The sequence below is a fragment of the Grampus griseus genome, assembly GCF_964374135.1.
Source record: "Grampus griseus genome assembly, chromosome: 14".
Lineage (NCBI taxonomy): Eukaryota > Metazoa > Chordata > Mammalia > Artiodactyla > Delphinidae > Grampus > Grampus griseus.
Window position 1 is genome coordinate 274,360 of NC_139008.1, and position 22,583 is coordinate 296,942.

General features: G+C 57.4%; 1 protein-coding gene across 1 annotated transcript in view; it reads right to left on the reverse strand.

Moving 5' to 3' along the window:
- The window catches only part of PRKAR1B (protein kinase cAMP-dependent type I regulatory subunit beta), a gene marked incomplete at its 3' end in the record, with an annotated part of 80,968 nt that overhangs the window by 24,082 nt on the left and 34,303 nt on the right, over nt 1-22,583 (reverse strand). Inside the window, exons 5-6 of the mRNA XM_082671589.1 lie at nt 9,643-9,704; nt 8,709-8,755 (exon numbers count right to left, since the gene is read on the reverse strand). Of these exons, the coding sequence (XP_082527715.1) occupies nt 8,709-8,755; nt 9,643-9,704 (109 nt within the window). The remainder of the gene's footprint in view (nt 1-8,708; nt 8,756-9,642; nt 9,705-22,583) is intronic.

The window sequence follows — 22,583 nt, forward strand, 5'->3', positions numbered from 1 at the left end:
GCGCTCTCGCCCCACCCGTGCGGGCCCCTCCACTTCGTTCACAGACAGCCCTCCCTGCCGTTCCTGCTGCCTGAGGCTCCGGGGAGCAGCCCGGCCCCGGGCCCACCTCCACCGGCAGGCCCCACGGCCGGGAAGAAGCCAGGCTCCCCGGGCCTCCCCAGGGCCTCCGCTCCCCGCGGGCAGCACCCAATGCCCGGGCCTGCGGTCAATGGGAGCGGAGGCTGGCGCCGAGGGCCGAGCCCAGAAGGCGGACAAGATTCCCTTTCAGCCTGGGAGGGCGGCGTCCGCCGCACAGTGTCCCTACTATCCAGGGACCGCACGTCCGCATCCTGCAAGAATGGCCCGGATTGTTTATTATGCAGATTCGCTTACTATAAATTAACACAACCACTGTTCATTCCCTCGATGTCAATGAGCTTAAAGAATGGTTCCCATTGGCAGAAAGCATGCATGTCGGGAAAGAATGGATTGCGATGAATCATGGGAGCAATTCTTATGGAATCAATGACTCATTATCCTGATAATAACCGAGGCACAGAATTGCCAGCCTGCGGGGCACCACGCAGGTGATAACGGAGTCCGGTGTGAGCACGCCTGGGGAGCAGTGGCCAGCCTGCCCACAAGGTGTCAGGGGAATGGAGATGACAGTTTACAGAGCAACCCGGGGCCTGCGCCTCTGTCCCCGCGAGCCCCTGCCCGCCCAGCGAGCCTGCACGACGCCCCTGCCGGGTGTCGGGGAGAAGAGACGCCAGCTTCCACTCAGCAAGGCCCTCGAGGAATCAGGGCGACGCCCTTCCTTCCCACGAGGCAGGAGTGTGTCTGCCCGGCTGTGCCCCGAGATGCTCCCCCCCACAGAGAGCACCCCCAGAGAGGCCACCTGTGGTTTTCTCAAAGGGGACCAGAGTCTGTGGAGGGGCAGTCACGGCGACCCAGGCTCGGCCGGGCTGGCCCCAGCTCCCCTCGCGGCTGGTCCTCCGTTCACAGGGCTTGTATGTTTGTAAAATCCTCTCTGCGTGGATACAACTCTCAAACCTTAACCTGTACGACCCTAAGCGTGCAGCGCAGGGAGTCTCCCCACCACTCAGGTCAGGGCGTGGGACGTTTCCGGGTGCCAGGAACTCCCGGGGCCCCTCGAGGGCTCAGGTGCCTTCAGATGACCGCGGTGCGGCTGAAAGGAACCCCAGCACGTCCTTCTGTGCCAGGCGAGTCTGAGCGCTGGGTCCAGTCCGTCTGTTCTCACTGCCGCACCGCCACTCCCCAGGCTGTGGGTGACGGACGCCGTCTAGTCTCAGCTCTGATTCCGAAGGGGGCCTCGAACCTTCTCGCGTGTGACTAAACGCGCTCACTCTCGTGGGTGATGCAGGGGGTGGGGGTGGCACTGGTGGCGTCACGGGGGTATCCGCGCGATCTGCTGAACACCGTCTCCCCAGGCTGCACCAGCCGGCCCTCCCCTGGCGCCCGCGCCTGCTCCCTCGGTGCAGCCTCCCGGCTCCCACCTCAGGGGGAGAAGGAACCACCACCTCGGATGGCTGCCGGGGGGCAGGCCACCCCCATCGCCCGCCAAATAGCACAGGGTCCCCCAGGGAACAGGGTAGGTGGCTTAGGAGAGGCGCCAGCAGCGGCTGCACCTCCACTTCCCAGGGTGTGGCCCCAAAGAGCACGTGGGCAGCTGCCGCTGCAGGGCACACAGGACCGAGGGCACCTGGGCCGGAGCGCGCCACCGGGGGCCATGAGGACCCTTCCTCACCGAGGTCCCGACAGCGTCCTCAGAGGCGTCAGAGAAGAGCATTGTGCAGAGCCGAGGCCGGGCAGGGCCGCCCCTCGGAGCACAAAGGGCCATCCTTCTCGGACACTGGCCTCTGTCACCACGGCCGCACAGTGCCCGGCCCCACCCCAGCTGGCACGCAAAGGGGCTACTTCATGCTTTGTTTCCTTTTTGTTTTTCCTTCTTTTAAAGAGAAGTGGTGGGAGGCCCTACTGGGCTACGTCTGTGCTCCCGCCGCTGCCTCGGCTCCTCCGGCTGAGCCCAGAGCTCCCGCCCCGCTGATCTTCGTTCATTCGCTCACTCGCTGTCACCCCCGTGTCGCCCCCAGCAACCTGGGTGTCCTGCACGCTCTACCTGCTGGGTTCAGCGGTTGGCAGCGTGCGGATTCCTGTTCACCGGGACTCACCAGCCGGCCGGTTGGTGCTCACCACACTAGCGTTATGTCATGGAAACAAGCGCAGGCCCTGAAGAGAAGGGAAGGCAGAGCCGTAGTCCAGACCGTGCAGAGAGGGCTTCTGAAGAGGTGACTTCGAGCCCAGCATGAGGGGCCCCCTGAAGAGACCAGGGGGAAGAGCTCTGAGGCGGGGGAACAGGACGAGCCAAGGCCCTGAGGCAGGACTGAACTCGGAGGGCACTGGGTACAGCAAGGCCACACAGGGAGATGTTCGTCTCAGGACCAGAAGGTTCCAGCACGGCTGAGGCCAGGTTCACATCTGGGAGGCTCCCCCTGCTGCAGCTGGAGCCCAGCTCAGGGCGGCGGGAGGGGAGCAGGGAGGAGCGAGGGGCGTCCCAGAAACACAGCCTTCGACCACGTTACTCAACAGGTGGTGTGCGGACCAGGTGCACAGCACCACCTGGGAACCTGCGGAAACCCAGGTGCACGCCCCCCTCCCCGCCCAACCCCCGACAACGACCGACTGGATCAGACCCCCAGGGGTGCAGCCCAGAGGCCAGGACCTCAGCAGGTGATGCTGACGCCTGCCCACGATGGATCAGCTCTGATTCGACTTTGGACGGAGGTGGAGACGGTGACTGATTGGGTCGAAAGCACAAGAATCTGCTTAGTGAGACCCCAGAAGCAGCATCACAGGTAGCACTGCGTTCCCGTCAAGGGAGACCTGAGATGGGGACCTCGGCCCCGCCAAAGCAGACGAGCAGCTGGGAACGCCAGGGGGGCCGCCTCCCCGCCTGCCCCCAAACCCGGGACACTTCGGTCCAACACTCGCTCCACAGAAAACAGAAATTCAATTGAAATAACTGTTGGGTGAGCGGAGACAGAATCACTCACTGAGTTATCCACTACACTGGGTGGGGGGGTCCTGCGGCCTCAGCCCCCCTGCCCCCCGCAGCCACTTCCCACGCAACCCAGAGCCGCCCGGGCAAGGAAGCGAGTAGGGCGTGCCAGCCGCTGTTGTTTTTGGTTTCACAGATGGTGAGAAAAAGCTAATGGCCCAGCTCCCAGGCTCCGGCCACAAAGCGATGGGGCGTCCAAGCAGGTGAGCCTGTGCAGGTGAGTCCAGGTATGTCGGCGGCGCTTCTCAGGTCAACCCGGTTCCGAGCCTCAACCCTCTTTAGCCCAAAACACCTGGGGAAAGTCGACTGTCTGGTTTTGCTTGAGAGGCAACTCCTCCCAGAGACTCCCTCCCAGCTCCCTGTCTGTGGGGCCCGGGTCACGTGGACCAGCCCCACGGGGTCAGCAGCCACTCCTCAGGGGTGGCCAGCCGCCAGCCAGGTTCCCTCCTCGGAACCCGCCACACCTGGGCCTCCTCCCGCCCTCCGCTCACAGACATCACGCTCTCCGAGGTCCCACAAGGCAGGGTCCCATCAGGATCCCACTTCCGGGGTGACCACGCGCCCCGTCAAGGGCCCGCTGTGGGGTGTGCACGAGGATCGGTCCCCTCCCCGAGCTGTCATCACATTACCACCACCACACAGGGGGCGGGTCACCTGTCCGTGATTCCAGAGCAGGCTCTGGCCACAGTAGGGCCGCCAGGACCTCTGCAGGGAACCAAGAGGGGTGCTGGGCCCCCAGACACACCCTGTGGGTGAGATGCTGCAGGAAAGCTTCACAGCCGGCTCGGGGCCATGGCCACCCAGCGCCCAGGAGTGGCCGGTCAGCAGAGAGCACCTGAGAGGACGCCCAGGTCCCTGCACAGCCCGTCGTCCACAGCAGCACGGCTCAGGGTGGCAGCCACAAAGGCGGGCACGACAGGTAAACGGATAAACGAGACGTGGCCATCCATGCAGTGGAATGTGGCTCAGCCTTAAAAAGGGAGGAAACTGACACTTGCTACAACATGGATGAACCCTGAGGACGTGACGGTCAGTGAGATGAGCCAGGCCAGGAGGACAGACCCTGTGCGCTTCCACTTCTGAGGTCCCTGGAGGCGTCAGGGTCGCAGAGACGGCAAGAGAGGGTGGGGGCCCGGGGCTGGGGGTTAGTGTTCAGTGGGGACAGAGTCTCAGTTTGGGAAGAGGAGGAAGTTCTGGAGATGACGGGGGTGACGCTGCAACAGCGTGATGTGCTAATGCCCCCGCACCAGACACTGAAAATGGCTAGGACGGCAACTGTTACGTTACGTGTACTTTACCAAGTAAAAACACAGACCGCCGGGCAAGCAGACTGGCGGGCCGTGACCCGCGGAGTGAAACAGGGGGAGCCCTGGGCGGGGGGTGCTGGAGCCTGGGGTGGGGTAGACCCCCCCCCAAGGAGGCCCTGAAGCACCAGAGGCCTGGAAGCGTCGGGGAGGAGCCATGCTCCTGAGCCTGTAAGGTCAGCCGAGGAGTGTCCTTCCAAGGGGAAATGCTACGTTCCACGAATAAAACAAATTGGGAGATATTTTTATACTTAGGAAAACGGATTATAGCTCTCAGCGACACACACACCGCAGCCAGCACTCTCCGCGTCTCTCTGGAAAACCGTAATTTAAACCAAGCTGGTGTTTTTGGCATCCGGTCACCTGGCCGTCGCCCCCCCCCCCCAGGGCGCCGTTGGTCAGAGGGCAGAAGGGGGGCTCTGGATGACCACCCCCAAACCATGCCTGTTTAAAGGCCAGGATGGGGCCTCCGAGGGGAGCCCACGTGCTGGGGGCTTCAGGGCAACAATGTGACGGACACAGTCTCCACTCCCGCCACCCTCACAGGATGGGCCTCACTCAAGCCTTAAAAGCCACCCTCGGAACCCTCACAAGCGGCCAGTCCCTGGTCAGGGTCACTCCCCTGCTCCCCAGAAAGGAGCAAACAAAACACGGCTCCAGGCCTGGGAGAAGCTGCAACTTCGCGCCCAGAGCGGCGCTAACAGTCATCAGAATGCGTGCTGGCAGCCAGCAGCCCACTTTCTCACCCCAGGCTCCTGATTGAGCATCTTCTGATTCCTTTAAACGTGGCCTCACCCACAAGGCCCAGGCCCTGCATGTTTATCGTGCGCTCACGCCCACATCACAGGAGCTCCCTCTGCAGGCTCCCTCGCCCCGCCCGGCCCTCCCACGCCCACCAGCAGCTGGAAACTCTGATGAGACTGACGGAGGGGCGGCCCCCAAGTCACCGCCTTGTCCCATCCAGGCTGACTGTCCCGAATTGGAGAGTCAGCCAGAAAGTGGCATCCACCCACAGTGCCCAGGCATCCGGGCTCAGGCATCTCACAGCTGCCTTCGTACCTGAGCCGCTGCGGGGAGGGCTGGACCTGCCTGTAACCCCAGTTACAGCAAGTGACCCCACTTCCCTGTCACACGGTCGCCTCCCCATGTCCCCCGCCTGGAGAGACCTGGCTCGGTGACTGACACCCCTGGGGGCCGGGAGGGGTCCTGCCCAGACAAGTGGGCCAAGCCAGCCCCTCCCCTCACTCACAGATGGAGGTGCGGGCCAGCAGGTGAGAGCACCTGGCACTCTACAGTTTGCTGGGACAGGGGTCCTGAGTCCGGATGGGGCGAGTGGACAATGACACCCAGGGCTGAGCGGTTGGGGCCAAGGGGCCTGTCTCGGGGGACAGCCCCCGCCCCACCCCCCCGGGCCCACTACCCATCAGGTAGGGTTCCCGCCAGTGCTCAGCCCTGTGGCCGGTTCCAGCATCTCCGCTCGGGCAGTGGTGGGTCCAGTGGGCGCCCGCCTCTCACACCCTCCTGTGTGCTCACACCTTCAGAGGGGAGGTGGCCGCCAGCACCTGGGGCCATTCCTCCTTGCAAGGGAGAGGGCATCTTCACTGTGCACGGGGTCTGCCGAGGAGGGTGGTGGCAGGTGGATTAATGGGGACAGAGGGCAGGGCAGACGTACTGGGGGCACCCACAGGGCCTCCACCCGCCCCCGCGTGTGGAGTAACACAGAGATGCTGCCACTCCGGGCAGGAGGGCCCAGGCCCAGGCAGCAGCCAGGTAACCTCAAGGCTTGGGCCTCGCATCTGCGTGGAGCACACCAGCCAGGGAGGCGCATCTCACGGGACCCCGACGGTGGGCCCTCGAGGCTCCTCGAAAGACAAGGACAGGGCTCTGGGCCCAAGGTCAGCCGCCCCTGCATCTGCTCACTGGGGAACCCAGCCTCCGACGTGCCAACCCCAGGGTCGTTTCAGCTCTCACTTAGCCGCATGCTCTGGTGACATGGGTCGGCACTTCGGCAACATCTTCGGGATTGAACTAGAGGAGTCGTGTGACTCCAAGGAAAGCAGAAGACGGAGGACATTCCGGGGGCTGGAAAGCAGGACCCAATCTTTGTGGGACCCTGTGCACGAGCGAGAGCCCCGATCTCGGTCGTCAGCCCAGTGGCTCTGCCTGGGTGGGGTCTCAAAGGATGCATAGAAGTTTGCAAGTCAGAGCAGGAATAAGAACAGAGGGAAAGGACGGGTAGAGGCTCAGAGGCAAGATGCACACTGGGAATGTCCTTCCAGGGTGTCTCCCCGACGACTATGAACCCCAAGGGCAGGGGCCGCGTCCCCAAAGGTGTATCCTCAGGGCTTTGTAAGCGTCCAGCACACGAGTGCCCAATCGACATTTGAGCAAGAAAACAAGAAGGGGGGGCTTCCCTGCTGGCGCAGATGGTTGAGAATCCGCCTGCCAACGCAGGGCACGCGGGTTCCAGCCCTGGTCCGGGAAGATCCCACACGCCGCGGAGCAACTAAGCCCATGCACCACAACTACTGAGCCTGCGCTCTAGAGCCCGCGAGCCACAACTACTGAGCCCACGTGCCACAACTACTGAAGCCCATGCTCCGCAATAAGAGAAGCCACCGCAATGAGAAACCCGCGCACCACAACAAAGAGTAGCCCCTGCTCGCCACAACTAGAGCAATGAAGACGCAACGCAGCCAAAACTAAATAAATAAATTTATTAAAAAAGGAAAGAAAACAAGAAAGGGACGGAGGACGGGGGACAGGATGGAGAGTGGTGACAGCAGAGGGACCGAGGTGCAGAAGAAGCCCACACAGGGGTCAGGGCCCGAGGAAGGACCCGGACCTGAGCCTGGAGCCAGCCGACCCCTCAGCCCCTCTGAAGGGGGCAGCTCTGGAGACACCGGGACGCGGCAGCCTCGTCGGTCTCCTCTGCTTCCTGGGCTGGTGTTGTTTTAACACAACGCGAAGCCCACAGGAGGTGGCTCTGCTGGCAGCCTGAGCCCGGGTTGGAGCCGCAGCCCGCGCTCACCCTCCATCTGCCACCCGCTCTGCGGCCGTGGCCGCCCCAGGCCCGCGGCTCCTGCCTCAGTTTCCGCCTGTGGTGTGAGACAGAACAGCCCTCGACCCCAGAGGCCTGGTCCAGGCCCCCCCGCTCAGGACGGACAGAAACTCCGACTCCGTGTGCCGCTCGCCCCGAGGTCCTGGTGGTGAGTCACTTCCTGTGCCACCAGCTCCGGAAGCCGAGGGCCGCCCGCCGGTTCCCAGAACACGCGACCACATGGACGCAGACGTACTGCTGGCGGAACAAGTGATCGAATGCCCCCCCAGCCCCTCCACAATGGCCTGGCAGTTCCAGAAGCCGAGCCCTGAGAACTGGGCTGGGTCAGTGCACCAGGGCGGCACTGCCAGACAGCAGCGGGAACCCCACCTCATGGGGGCTCGGATTGTGGGGGTGGCGTGTGGACCGTCAGTGGCCCATCCCTGCCCCGTCCCCAGCACTGGCATCCTGGGCCCGGAGCTGGCTCGGGGGCTCCTTGGATGTGCCCCGATAGTGCCGGGACTGTGGAGTCCAGAACCCCAGAACAGGCTCAGTCCCGAGCCCGGGGCGTGGGGACCAGTCTGCCGCGGGGGCCGGCCTTGACCAGACGCTCCTGGGAACAGGTGCACAAGCTGGACCGAATCAGGGCCACAGAGGAAACGTTGGGGGTAGATGCACTGCTAACGCCCAGCGGAGAGGATGACGCTCATGGAGGCCGAGGGAGGAGGGGGAGGGGTGGGGGGGAGGGCAGCACAGGCCCAGCCCCGCATTTGGAGAAGCCCACGCGGGGGCCCCAGGCAAGGACACCGCCATCCAAGCAGGGTGGGCTCAGCCTGTGGGGGCAGGCGACTGACAGAGGTGCACCTCCCTCCAGGTCGGAGCCTGGGTCCCTCACTCCTGAAGGCAGGAAGTAGGGGGAGGAAGCTGAACGAAATCAGGGAGCATCACATCCCTGGGACGGACGGAGCCTGGTTCCATCGTAAAGCCAGGGCCACAGGGCCTGCAGACGTTTATAAAGCGTCAGCACCCAGCACGGCCGAGTGAGCCTGCTGGGCCGTGGGCTCCTGGCTGGGGCCGGGCTGGTCAGTCGGGGCCCCGGGACCGCGGTCGGCTTGTGCAGGAAGCAGACGGCAGCCGCCCTTCTTATTTCACTCTGTGCTCAGATATGCTTACAGTATCTTTTAAGTGAACTCTATCACTTCTGGATTGAAAAACCGGAAACACATCACTCAGAAAGACGTCTTCGAGCCCTGAGCTTGTGCGCAGAGACAGGAGTTATTTTCCAAAAACAGTTCAAGGTACTTACGTCCACTTCCCCTTGGTCGATTACATAGAAGTTATCCCCTTCGTCCCCTACAAGAAAAGGGAAACAGGACACGTGATGCAAGAATGCGAAGTTTTGTTTTTCTTGTAACAAACCACCTCTCGGCATTGCTTCATAGACCTCTGCTAGGCAGTACCAGGTCTCATCAATTCAAAAAAATCTTTAAATAAAAGCTGTACGTGTGGGAGGTGCAGAACACGATGGCCTATTTCACACACGTACGGGAACGGTTACCGCAGTCAGGCCGACAGGCACGTCCTCTCCTGACACCACCATCTGAAATCCACTCCCAGCATGTTGCCAGGGCTCAGCACAGCTCCACCATGTTTTTAATGACAAGGAGGTTATCGAAACATATTAACACATGTTAACTTGTTAAGTGGACTGTTCTGAAGTGTCATTAGTGGCTTTTCTCAAGACAATGAGAGTTTTGTATAATGTACATTTTTTTAAATGAATTTACTTATTTATTTGTTTTTAGTTTTGGCTGTGTTGGGTCCTCGTTGCTGTGTATGGGCTTGCTCTAGTTGAGGCAAGCAGGGGCTACTCTTCGTTTTGGTGCACGGGCTTCTCATTGTCATGGCTTCACTTGTTGCAGAGCACGGGCTCTAGGGCGCAGGCTCAGTAGTTGTGGTGCACGGGCCCTAGAGCACAGGCTCAGTAGTTGTGGCGCACGGACTCAGTAGTTGTGGCTCGTGGGCTCTAGAGCGCAGGCTCAGTAGTCGTGGCACACAGGCTTAGTTGCTCCGCGGCATGTGGGATCTTCCCGGACCAGGGCTCAAACCCGTGTCCGCTGCATCGGCGGGCGGATTCTTAACCACTGCGCCACCAGGGAAGCCCTAAATACGCTTTTTAAGTGAATAACCGATTCTTCCCAGAGGGCTCTGGCCCCGGGGAGGAGCAGAAGGGGGCATACCTTGCTGTATGACGGTCTCCCCAGCGATGTGCATGACGGGGAACATGGCATCGAATATGTCACTGGAAAAGAAAGCACAGCATGGGGGTGCTGCAGGGGCACCAGGCGACCTGCCCCTCACGGGGCTTCCCACGGCTCCTGCCCAGGGGAGACGACGACCCCTGGGACCCGCTGTCCTTTGGTCATGACCTCCTGATCTGCACGTATCGGGGTTTCACAAAAATGGGCTCACACTCCACTTACAAAATGTAAAACAGATCGTGACTGTTTCCACGGGGACACGGCAACCAGTCCTGACCTGTTTTCTGCTTCTTCCCAGGTGAACACTTTGCATCTGAGGGTGCTGAGACTCCAGATGCAGAAATGGGAAGAAACCAGGCTCTGTAACTGCTCACTCGAGGGGCACAGAGGCCGACGAGGCTGGCTCGGGCTGTGCCCGCCAGGCAGCCCGGCCGTTCCATCGCCCGAGTTTCGTGTGAGACAGACCCACAGGCATGCTGGGAGGCGTGGGCTGCGGGCCAGGAGGGGACGCCCATCACCCAGGGCACGTGTGCATGTTGGTCCAGGACGCTTTACATCCTCGGGATGGCAACCGGATGCAGAGTCAGAGGTCAGGGTCTGGACCCAAAGTGCAATGACCACGCTCAGGGATGTGACCCACCCCCAGGCACACGTTTCCCCAAAAGAGAAGCATGAAGCTGGGCCCTCAGGCAGGAAATGCACCTGGCAGTCAGGACGCCTGCTTGCTGCCCGCCTGCCTGTTTAAAAAGCGGATTTTTGGAAACCGGTCAGTGCAGGAGCCTCAGAGGAGCCCCAGGTGCCGGGCCCCGGGGAGGCAAAGGCAGGACCAGAGATCCACACAGCCCTGTGCTCGCCCGCTCCCAGGGCCCAGAAGACAGGAGTAAGTCTTAAGGCAGGTCCTTCCCCTCTATTTAAACATCTCTTTCTCCCTCTGGAGGAGGAGGAGGGCAGCACCCCAGGGGTCTGGCAGGTGACCGGAGGCTGCGGGGAGGCGGGGGGAGAGGGTGCAGGTGCACGTCAGGTCAGAGCTCGGCTCTCAGGCCTGTTCCACGTGGACGCCGTCCTTCCGTGCATGGCTAAGTCACGCTTCCACCTCCAGGTACACCTGAGCCCCACCTGAGCCCCGCCTGCTGCCCCGATCCCTTGGTCTCCTGATCAGGAGGGAAAACGAGCCGCTGTCTGTCCTGAGATGCGTGGCCTGGGCCCAAGGCCTCTGTTTGAGCAGCACCCTCCCTCGTCTTGCTACAAGGGCCGGGGTCCTCAGACAGGCAGTCCTCCTGCTGCCTTGGCCTCCCGAAGACGGGGGTCCACTCCCAAGCCTAGAACTTTCCCCTTCACACCAGGGTGTGGCCTCCGATCGTCCACGTGGAACTGACGTTTTCAAATTTACATTCAAGATGAGGTCTGACCCTTGAGGTCAAAACACCACAGACGAAGGGAAATGCAAATCAAAATCACGATGAGATAACACCTCACACCTGTCAGAATGGCCACCAGCAAAAAGAACACAAATAACAAATGTTGGGAAGGATGTGGAGAAAAGGGAATCCTCCTGCACTGCTGGTGGGAATGTAAACTGGTGCAGCCACTGTGGAGGACAGTATGGAGGTTCCTGAAAAAAACTAAAAACAGAGTTGCCATACGATCCAGAAATTCGACTCCTGAGTACATACCTGAAAAAAATGAAAACACTAATTCGAAAAGATACGCGCACCCCAATGTTCACAGCAGCACTGTTTACGATAGCCAAGACATGGAAGCAACCTAAGTGCCCATCAACAGACGAATGGATAAAGAAGATGTGGCACATATATACGATGGAATATTACTCAGCCATAAAAAAGAATGAAAGATGCCATTTGCAGCAACATGGATGTAGTTGGAACTATAAATGGAATATAACAATTAAAAATCATGAATCACTGTGTCACACACCTGAAACATGTAATACTGTTAATCAACAATACCTCAGTAAAAAAAAAGAAAAACCCACTGATGAATCCCAACTTGATATATTTCTGAAAAAATCATGCAGACAGAGCTGTTCCATTCTGGGCTTGCTATTTTCAGCCCAGAAGTAGTTTAAATGTTCATCACAGCTAATTCCAACAACACAGACATTTTGGGTTTTGTTTATTTTAAATCCAAACCCCACTGCCCAAGCGCCATTTTAAAATACGGCTAATAAAAAGAAACGAAATTGAGCTATTTGCAGTGAGGTGGATGGACCTAGTCTGCCATACAGATACCGTATGCTAACCCACGTATGTGGAATCTAAAAAAAAAAAGGTTCTAATGAACCTAGGGACAGGACAGGACAGGAATAAAGATGCAGACGTAGAGAATGGACTTGAGGACACGGGGGGGGGGGGAAGGGTGAGCTGGGACAAAATGAGAGAGTGGCACTGACATATGTACACTACCAAATGTAAAATAGATAGCTAGTGGGAAGCAGCCGCATAGCATAGGGAGATCAGCTCGGTGCTCTGTGACCACCTAGAGGGGTGGGATAGGGAGGGTGGGAGGGAGGGAGACGCAAGAGGGAGGAGATGTGGGGATGTATGTATACGTATAGCTGATGCACTCTGTGATACAGCAGAAACTAACACACCATTGTAAAGCAATTATACTCCAATAAAGACGTTAAAAAAATAAAATAAAATAAAGCTAATTCTTGACTTGCAAGTAAATGTTTAGAACACATCTTGCTGGTAAGTTACTTATTTTGACCTTGGAAACAAGACCTTCGAAGCTACAGTCAAGCCAGCAGCCAAGGCCACCGAAGCCTTCACTTCACGCTGACCTTAGCTAAGCAGCAAAGTGCCTCTGAAAACAATTCTAAGGCAAGAAGGGAAGCCACCATCCGGGGCGGGGGGGGGGGGGGGGCGGTGTGCCTCCCTCGACCCTGAGATGCATCCGAGCCCTGGGGGTGGGCGCTGGGCGTGCCTGGTTCCCAGCTCCTGGTGGCATCCACCCCCTGGGAGGGCCACGTGGCCCCCAACACCTTCCGGGGTGTGATCAGTTCTGGGTGTCACCGGCTGTCCCCACCCTAGCAGAAGCCAGACCCTGGCCCTGAGGCCTCGGGGGTGTGAACACATTGCCATGGAAACCGGGCCTTCTCCCACAGGCCATCTCTTCAGAATGAGGGTGAAGAATGTTCTCTGATGGTCGGAGAACACCCACTCCTGGGGTGAAATACCAGCCAACTCCTTCCGGCTTCCGTGGTCTGACCTCAAACCTGCTCTAAGGGCGGGTGGCCTCCCAGATTAGACTGCGTGGGGCTGGGGACCAGGGGACGGTGTGGGATGGGCAGCCTCGTGTGGCCCCAAAGCCCACAGCCCAGCAGACTGGCCTTGCGGTGGCTCAGACCAGCCCAGGCTGTGCCGATGTCCCACCGCGCTCACCAGCCATACCCCTCTCCCCTGCAGGAGGCAGGTGCCCCAGGGGTCCCAGGGTCTTGGGGTAAAGGCCCTGGAAGCTTGCCCATGGGGGCGTGTCTTACAAAATGCCACTGTGCCCCCAAGCGACCAAGAAGATCGCCCGGGAAGGACTCACTCGCCAAAGTGCTGCGAAGCCCTGGCGGCCCACCCTCCACGCTGAGCCTCAGATACCGACTCTGCAGCTCACAGGGCCGCCGCAGACCCTTCCAGCACATAGCACGGGCAGGCCTGTCCACGGTCACTCGGCAGGGCCGCACGGACGTAGACCCCAGTTCTGCGACCAGCCCGGTGCTCAGCCGGCCAGAGAGCACCAGCCTCCTTCTGGACGACAGGGCTGGTGGGAGAGACCAGGCGGCCCGCTGTGCTCCGGGTTCTAGGGAAGCAGAGCCCTTCCCACTCTCCCCGTCCTCCTCCTGGGACACCCCACCTCCGCCCCCCTCTCTAACAGTGGGCACAGTCGGGGGGACAGACCTGGACCTCTCCCTCATCCCCCATCAGCCTCCGGCGCGGCCACCCGCTCAGCAGCAGACCCCAATGTTCCCGACGGAACCACAGACTGCATCTGGCCACGCCAGCATTTAGCGGGACCTACTAGCATCGTAAACCTCAGATGCAGATTTGTGCCCCTGAGTTCAGGACACTGGTGATCTGCTCTTGTTGACAATTTCTCCCCCTTCTACCCGCTTCCCCCGTCCCCCTCGCAATGGTGCTTGTTCTGAAATTTGAGGGATTTCCTTTTCATTGTATGCTTTCTCTCACAACATGGAATCTTGAGCTATATGCATGTACTTTAAATTTACCCCCAAACGGCATCGTGCTACAGATCCCACCCTGTTTCTTCCCTTTTTTCAGGAGCACATCTCGGCTTTACTCAGACTGCCTTCTCGCTGTGCCCTCATGTGGCAAAGAGCGAGCATGCGAGGCTCTCTGATGTCTTCTTATAAGGGCACTAATCCCACCATTGGGGGCCCAACCTCCTGACCTCACCTGAACCCAATCACCTCCCAAAGGCCTGCCTCCAAATGCCATCACACTGGGGCTTAGGGCTTCCGTAAGTAAATCTGGGGGACATGGTTCAGTCCACAGCAATTACCTTCTGCCAAATAGTATTTGGATTCATATTTAGGCCTTTTGTCCGTGAGGAAGGGGATCTGGTTTGTTCTTCCCCAGACGGTTAGCCAGTTTTCCCAACAACACCCATAATGGCTCCATCCTGGTATCACACTCACACAGCACACACTCTGTGTGTCTGTTATGGGCTGATTTGTGTGTCCCTCCAAATTCATATGAAATTCATACGATATGCTGAGCAGCTTTCTCGTGTTTTATTTTCTGGAGCAACTCGTAAAAGGATGGACAGTTTGTTGACGTCTGACAGAATTCACCCCTAAAACCTTTGGGACCTGGGTCTCTTTGGAAGGGAAGGTCTTCGGTCACCACTGAATTTTCTTTAGTGCTTTACTGATTCTTCACGGGCCAATTTTGGCCCCATTTTCAAAGTTAGCCCCAACATTTAAAAATTGAGAGAGTAATAAATATCCAAATTTTTGGCTTTTCTTTGGGAAAAAAAAGGAAGATCTGGCAACGTGGGGCCTTTGCTCTCATGAAGCAAGAACTCAGCCCCCTTCCCACCCCGGTGGGAGCACATGCTCTGTCTGCCACAATCCCTGCATCACCTGACCCCTGACCCCCAGCCTCCGTTTACAGCCCCTGCCTAAGCGGCTCACTGTCCAGTGGGGGGACAGATGTACACGTGGGCCTTCATCACGAGGGGTGTGGTCATCCCTGTGACAAACGCTCCCTTGATGGCAACCCAGAGACCTGGTGCCACCCCAAAAGTTGCCTGGAGGGGCCCAGGGGCTGAGTCGCCCAGGAGTGAACCCACCTGTAGAATGGGCACAGCTCACAGCATGATGGGAGATGAACCAAGAGGACCCTGCTCCCGGAACCCTCCCGATCAGGAGCCACCATGATCATTTCTGCCGGCTCCAAACCCTATGCACACAGCAGCTCCGAGCCCCGTCTCCCAACCCTGGGAACGGCGCCAAAGGAGCGCTCGGCGCCCCTGAGCTCAGCCAGTCTCGTGATCCAGTCACGGCTCTTTTATTCCCTTTTACTGGCTGACATTTCTAATATACAGCCGAACTGCTGCTGCAGGTGGCCTGACAGGTAAACACCCCCTGCCCCAAGCCCTGCAAAGAAACCCGCAGAAGCAAACAAGTTGGACCAGTTCTCAGAGTGAGGCCACCCAAGTGCAGCAGAGGACAGAGGACGGGGAGAGAGGCGCCCACAGCCAATCAGAGCTGCGCCTGCCCCAAGCCCCTGCCCCCCTTCCAAGGGGGGAGTGAGGATCCCTGCAGCCCAGCCGCACAGAAAACCTGCGACTCCCCCCGCCCTTCCCGACTCCAACAATCTGCCCCTCTGCATTATGTAAATACGGGAATGGGGGTAGAATTCTTGTGATTTTAAGCAAAAGCGCTGTGACAATGACCCCAGGAACACCTCCAGTCATAAGGAAAAAACTGCATTAGCATTTCCAGTATTTCTGTGTCTTTATTTCTTTAAACGTTTTATTTTGAAAAACGTCAAACTTTCAGAAGCACGGGAGTGGGGGATGTCAGAGCCAGGATGCGTGTTTATACCCCCGGCTGGTGATGTCGCGAGACCAGCTCATAACACAGTGCAGACGCTCCAGCAGCGGGTCTGAGCAGAATGCACGCGTGTGGTGACAAGGACCCGGAGGGAATAACGAGCGATGTGGACAACATTAATAAAAAGGCCCCACTGAATGCAGAGAACGTGTTCGAGTGCGTACAAGTGCGTTTTCTGACTTCAAAATGATGCCACCAAGGGAAAAAGTGCACCTGACATTGGAAACTGTTCTCAAAGCCCTACGCCCGCTGCCTTTGCCCTGGGAGAACTTCTTTCCTTTGCTGGCCTGGGCTCACAGTCAATGTTATTCACGTTCCAGGAACCAGCCTGGACCCGCAGGCAAAGCTCTGGTGCCTGAGCACCACGGGGACACCCTGTTTTCTGCTGCAAGTCACAGCCCGGGTAACAGGGGGGCTTCCGTCTGCTGGGAGCCAGCGCCCCGACAGGGCGCCTGGCTTATGTTTAGGCTTTTCCAGTGTTTGGGTGAAACTGACTGCAAGTTTCCAAATAGTTCTCTCTAAACAGCAATAACTCAAGCGTAGCTGTTCACTGCAGTGGACGTGGGGCGGCCCACTCCCTGCTGGGGCATTGAAAGCACAGTGTTTATAAATCCCAGGAGCCTCTGCCTCAGGCAGCCCGGAGCCAACTCTTCTGTGGCTGGTTCCTCAACCCCGATGCCTGGCCCTGGGGAAACGCACACAAACGCCTGGGGTTCCACAGGGAGCACATCCATGGTCCCAGGTGTGCCAGCTGAGTGTCACACCTGAACAAATTAATACACGTGACTCACACAGCATCGGCCCTCAGACCACAACGGAGTTAAACTAGGAATCAGTAACAGAAACGCACCTCAAAATCCCAAAGGATCTGGAGATTAAGCAACACGCTTCTAAATAACACATGGGTGGAAGACGAAAGCTCCAGAGAAACTGAAAATGTTTAACTGAATGAAAATGAGAACGCAACTTACCAAAATTTGTGGGATGCAGCAAAAGCAATGCTTAGAGGAAAACTTACAGCACTGAAAGCATACACTTGAAAAGGAGAAAGATCTAAAATCAATAACCTAAGGAAACTAGAAAAAGAAAAGCAAAGTAAACCTAAAGCAGGCAAAAGAAAAGAATAAAAATTAGAGAATTTAAAATAGGAAATTTAAATAAATAAATAAATAAAACAGGAAATTAACAGAGAAAAATCAATGAAACCAAAGCTGGTTCTTTGAAAAGATCACTAAAAACCTATAAACCCCTCGCCATGGTAACAAAAAAAGGGGAGGGGTGGGGTGGGGAGGAGCGATTGAGAGGGAGAGAGAGAATACACAGATAATGAGCGCCCCAAATGAGAGAAAAGACATCACTGCAGATGCCATGGACATGGGACGAATAAAGGGAGACCATGAACAACTCTGTGCCCACAGATCTGCGAACGCAGATGCAAGGGACCAGCTCTTTGAAAGACGCAATCTGCCAAAACACACAAGAAGAAGCAGATGATACAACCTATTAAAGAGACTGAATCAATAAACACTCAACTACCAAACAGAAAGCACAGGCCCAGACGGGTTCACTAGCGAACTCTACCAAACACTGAAGTGAGAAATCATACCGATTCTCTACAAGCTCTTCCAGAAGGGTTTAGAAGCCGAGGGAACACTTTCTAACTCATTCTCTGAGGCCAGAATTACTCTAACACCAAAACCAGACCAAGATATTACAAGAAAGGAAAATTACACACCACTATCTCATGAACATGCATGTCAAAATCCTCAACAAAATATAGGCAAATCAAATCCAACTCTGTATTAAAAGATTCCACAAATAAGTGGAATTCATTCCAGGTATGCAAGGCTGGTTCAACATTCAAAAATTAATGCATCACATCGAAGGGCTGAAGAAGAGAGATCATATCAACAGATGCATAAGAAGCATCTGACAAAACTGAATTCCCATTCATCAGAAAAATAAGAATACGGAGAATTTCCTCAAGTTGATAAAGAAGAGCTCTGGAAACCCTACAGTTAACATCATACCTCGTGGTGAAAAACTAGATGCTTTCCCCCTAAGATGGGGATTCAAGCCAAATATATCCCCCTCACCACTCTTTTTCAACATCATACTGGAAAAGCCCTAGCTACTGCAATAAGACAAGAAAAGGAAATGAAAGGTATACAGACTGGAGGGAGTTCCCTGCTGGGCCAGTGGTTAGGACTCCACGCTTCCACTGCCAGGGGCCCAGGTTTGATCCCTGGTTGGGGAACTAATATCCTGAAAGCCGTGTGGTGTGGCCAAAAATATATATATATACAGACTACAAGGAAGAAATAAAACTGTCTGTTTGCAGATGACATGACTGTCTATGTAAAAAATCCTGAAGAATCAACAACAAAAGCAAAACCCATTGGAACTAATAAGTGATTATAGCAAGGCTGCAGGGTACCAGGGTAACATGCAAAAGTCAATCACTCTCCAATATGTTAGCAATGAACAAGTGGAATTTAAAATTAAAAATACAATACCATTTACATTAGCACCCCCCAAAATAAAATACCTAGGTGTAAACCTAACAAAGTATGCACAAGATCTGTATGAGGAAAACTACCGAACTGATGAACAAAATTTCCAAACTAAATACATGCTGGGCCAGCCCGCTCTCCCCACCTCACCCTGTCACAGGGTAACTGCTGTGGTCGGAGCCAGAGGGAGACACTGCCCTCCCTCGACACCTTGCAAAGACCCTGCAGAAGGGGCCTATGCCTCTTGGTGGACAGCCACCAGCAGTGACATGGTGGCTTCTGTGGGCCCCAGGCCGGCAGTCAGAGCAAACAGTTCTGACGGATGGATGGGCTGCAAAGGCTCCCAGGTAGGCCCCGCATCCCACGCTGTAACCGAGCTTGGGGCTGGAAACCTCATCACCACCTCTGCATCGATGGTTCAGAAACAGGGCCCGGGAGCTGAGGGGAAAAGCCCCCGCATGCCACACCGCCGGCCACAAAGCCTACCCTGCCACGTCGGGAATCACGACACTTGGGTTCTGGATCCTTCTTCAAGGATTTCATTCCTGGCGGAAGAGACGCAGCTGCAGGCCGTCCAGCGGGGCCACCCGGGAGGTGTCTGGGCAGCCAGGCCAGCGGCGGCTCCCAGGCTCGGGTAAGGGGAACAGCGCAGGAGGGAGCTGGGTCCTGAGACCCACAAGGTCTGGGTCAGCGTGGCCCCCCAGCTGGCTGGAGGGGAGCAAGCATGTCCACTCTGCGGACCTAGACTCACTGGCTGTAAAACGGGGCGTCCTCGCCGACCAGCACAGGGGCTCCCAGAGCTCCCCGTCCCCGCCCACCTCTCCCGCTGCACGGCCTGCGCGAACCTCCAGGAAGTCCTCAGCTCGTCCATCACCTCCAATGAGGGTCCTTGGTCCCCAGGCTCGTCTGCACAGCAGGTGATGCCCCGACCCAGCTCGGGCCGACCCCTAAGGGACCAGCACTAGTCCTACACGGATGCCACATCTTGGGAACCCCAGGCCACTGTGCACTACAGGACGCCATCGTCACAGGGCGGGTGTGACCCCCATGTGAAAGCTGACAGCGTGGGAGCCCCCTTCCCCAATGCCTCCACCCCGTGCAGGCCACGCCCAAGGTCAGGAGTGGAAAACACGGGGTCCTGGAGGCCTTCCCAGCCTGGCTCCCTCCTTCCTTCTCATCACTTCCCGGGATAGGAAACGTTTTCCAGGATAAAAGGCTTCTAGCTTATTTTAAACCCAGTGGGCCCAAGGGTCAATCACAAGGTCCAGGCAGCGGTGCGATCAGGGCTGCCAGACTCGCTGAGTACGTGGGCGGGAGATGCCACAGCGCGTCTGCCAGATCTCTGGAAACACCCACACCCAGGGCTCGGGGGGCTGGGGATGTGTGTTCTTCCCACGACTGCTAAACCAATCAGAGGCTGCTTCAAAGGGCTGGACGCAGGCCTGCAGAGGGGGCGGCGGATGCACCCACCAGGGCCGGAGACCTGGCCTAGGCTGGGAGGGGGAAGGGCGCCAACAGGGTCCGGTCAGGTGAGGGGGATGCTGGCGATCACAGGTGGGCGGCTGAGAAGTACCAGCAGCCTGCGGGGCTGGGGGTCTGGAGGGCTGAGAGGGAGGAAAACGCAGCTGGCCACACCCCAGAGGACGCCCGTGACAGCGCCACCCGCGGCAGCCACAAACCAACGTGCCTGCCCGTCGCTGGGGTGCCCTCCGCACATGCCCCTGGGCCCAGCACAGTCACCAAAAGGTCAGGGAGGCTGTGTCACCAACGTGGACAGTCTCAAGGACAAGTGCAAAGTGAGCGCCATGTGTGGGACAGAGCATGCAGGACACTACGGGAGCCCACGTGCCAGGACAGGACGGAGCCCCGGAGTGGCCTGCAAGTGGCAGCAGCCTTTGTACCACCCCGACCAGGCCAGCACGGACCCCACCACCTGTGACTTCTTTAAAAATCATCATTCTATTTATTTTTTTAAATAAATTTATTTATCTTTGGCTGCGTTGGGTCTTCGTCGCTGCACACGGCCTTTCTCTAGCTGCTGTGAGCGGGGGCTACTCTTCATTGCGGTGCGTGGGCTTCTCGTTGCGGTGGCTTCTCCTGCTGCAGAGCACGGGCTCTAGGCGCACGGGCTTCAGTAGTTGTGGCTCGCAGGCTCAATAGTTGTGGCGCATGGGCTTAGTTGCTCCGCAGCATGTGGGACCTTCCTGGACCAGGGCTCAAACCGGTGTCCCCTGCACTGGCAGGCGGATTCTTAACCACTGCCCCACCAGGGAAGCCCCAAAACCATCATTTTAGACGTGCACGGAGCACCACGTCTGGAAAGCCCACCCCCCTCCTTTCCTTTGAGGGGCTGCTTGAGACCCCCATACGCACGTGGACAGCAACAGCTCACACAGAGAGCACACACTGGCTCGGGGACAATGCCTCCCGCTGTTGCCCAGCCCGACAGCTGCCCCACGCCCGCACCCAGCCCCGCCTTGGGAGGCCATTCCGTGCCCCGGGCTCAGGTCCCACGCAGCCATCCGTGTCCGTCCCCAGCCAGCAGCCCTGGGCCCCCATTGGGTGGCGGCACTGGGCTCCGAGGGCGGGGTAGGCCAGTGGTCACAGGGCACACGAGGTGAAGCCGCCTCGGTCCATGGCGGCTTCAGGCTTCAGGACGCGCCGGGGCCTTTCTTCACTGGTAAGGATCTCATCATATGCCGGCTGTATTTGTTTTTCCCCTTCGAGGCAATAAGACCAAGGGCACGGCCGCTTCACGCCGGCTGGTTCTCCCATGAAAGCGCCGGGGCTGTATTCTGCTGCTGCCTCTCCGGGCCCAGCCACCGTGGCTTGACACGCCTGGCGGTGCCTTGTGAACCAAGGCAGCTAGAGGGGCCCATGGCCACCCTTTCAGGCCTGGGAGCCGCCGAGCACGGCCACAGGCAGACCCCAAACTCAACCCCATGCGCCACCCCGAGGCACGGCAGTGGGCCTGGCGCTGCCAGGGGATCGACACCCTGTTCCAGTCCTACCCTGATGCTCACTGGCCAGCGGGCCTGGCGAGCAGCTTCCTCCTCCGCGAAACGGGCAGAGATGTGACCAAGGAGACAACGTGTGGGGATTTACCTACTCCTATCACCTACGGCTCCAGCTCTGGAATAGCCCCAAAGACCCAGTGCTGTCAAAACCCTCTATAAACTGCCAAGGCGTGCGGTCCAGGATGCAGGCCAGGTGGAAAAGGCATGTGTCTAAGAAAGAGGGGAGGGGGTGTGAATCTCCGTGCACATCCGCTGACTCACCAGCTTACTTACCAATCTGCTACTTCAACACACAGGCAAATCCTGTGAGTAAAAGGGTCCCCACAGGCCTTAGGAAGGAAGCTGAGTGACCGGCGGGGACACGGGGTAAATCAACGATCCTGTGGACACACCTTGTTGGTGGGCACGGCTTTAGAACCATGTTAATATTTTACACAATTATAAAAACAAGGCTGCGATTTGAAAAATGATACTTACAAATCATAAGTAAAAGGCAGCAAATGGACTGAAATGTGTGTCCAATGGACAGCATCGTCTCCCAAAACGCAGACGCTTCAGGGCAAGACAAGCCGGAAGAAATCTTAAACAGTTTTTGCTGATCACATTGGTGGCACTGGTAACAGTCTTGTTATTCTAAGGTCGGATGTGTGCATGTGTGTGCTCGCAAGTGTGGTGCAATAAAGCAAGAATTCTTTTGCTGGTGTCATCTAGAGCTGGCATCTTCAGCATGGGAGAAAAGAGATAAAGACATCAAATTAATCACGCTACATTACAAGGAAGGAAGGAAGGAAGCCGAGCCAGCCAACCTGTAGCCCTGAATTGGAACTGGAAGAACCAATATGAACTCATGAAGTATTTTATCTTAAAAAAAAGTCCTAGTTCTGTGTGCAGAAAAAGCCCAGCCACGATGACAGACTGAAGCAGTGAGCACCCCCAGTGCCCAGAACATGGTCTCTAAATACAATTTCCCACCAAAAGGAACCTAGAGTCTTTAGAGAAAAAACTGACTCCAGGTCTGGGGCAGAAAACATACAAGATGAGCCGGCAGCCTCTTGAAACAGCAGAAAGCAAGGAAAATGACAGAAAGCAAGGAAAATGACAGAAAAGGTGAGGCTCGGGTCAGAGGGCGCGGGAGTCCCACGAAGAGGCTCCACCAGCCAGAGACGGGCAGCCTGGGCGCCACCCGGATAATAGCCTCAGTGGATGAAACAACAAAGTGGACTGAAGTCGGGGGCTGGGGAAAACCACAACTAATGAAGATCCGTAAGGGGGGTGGTCGAGGTGTGCCGTTTACCCAGC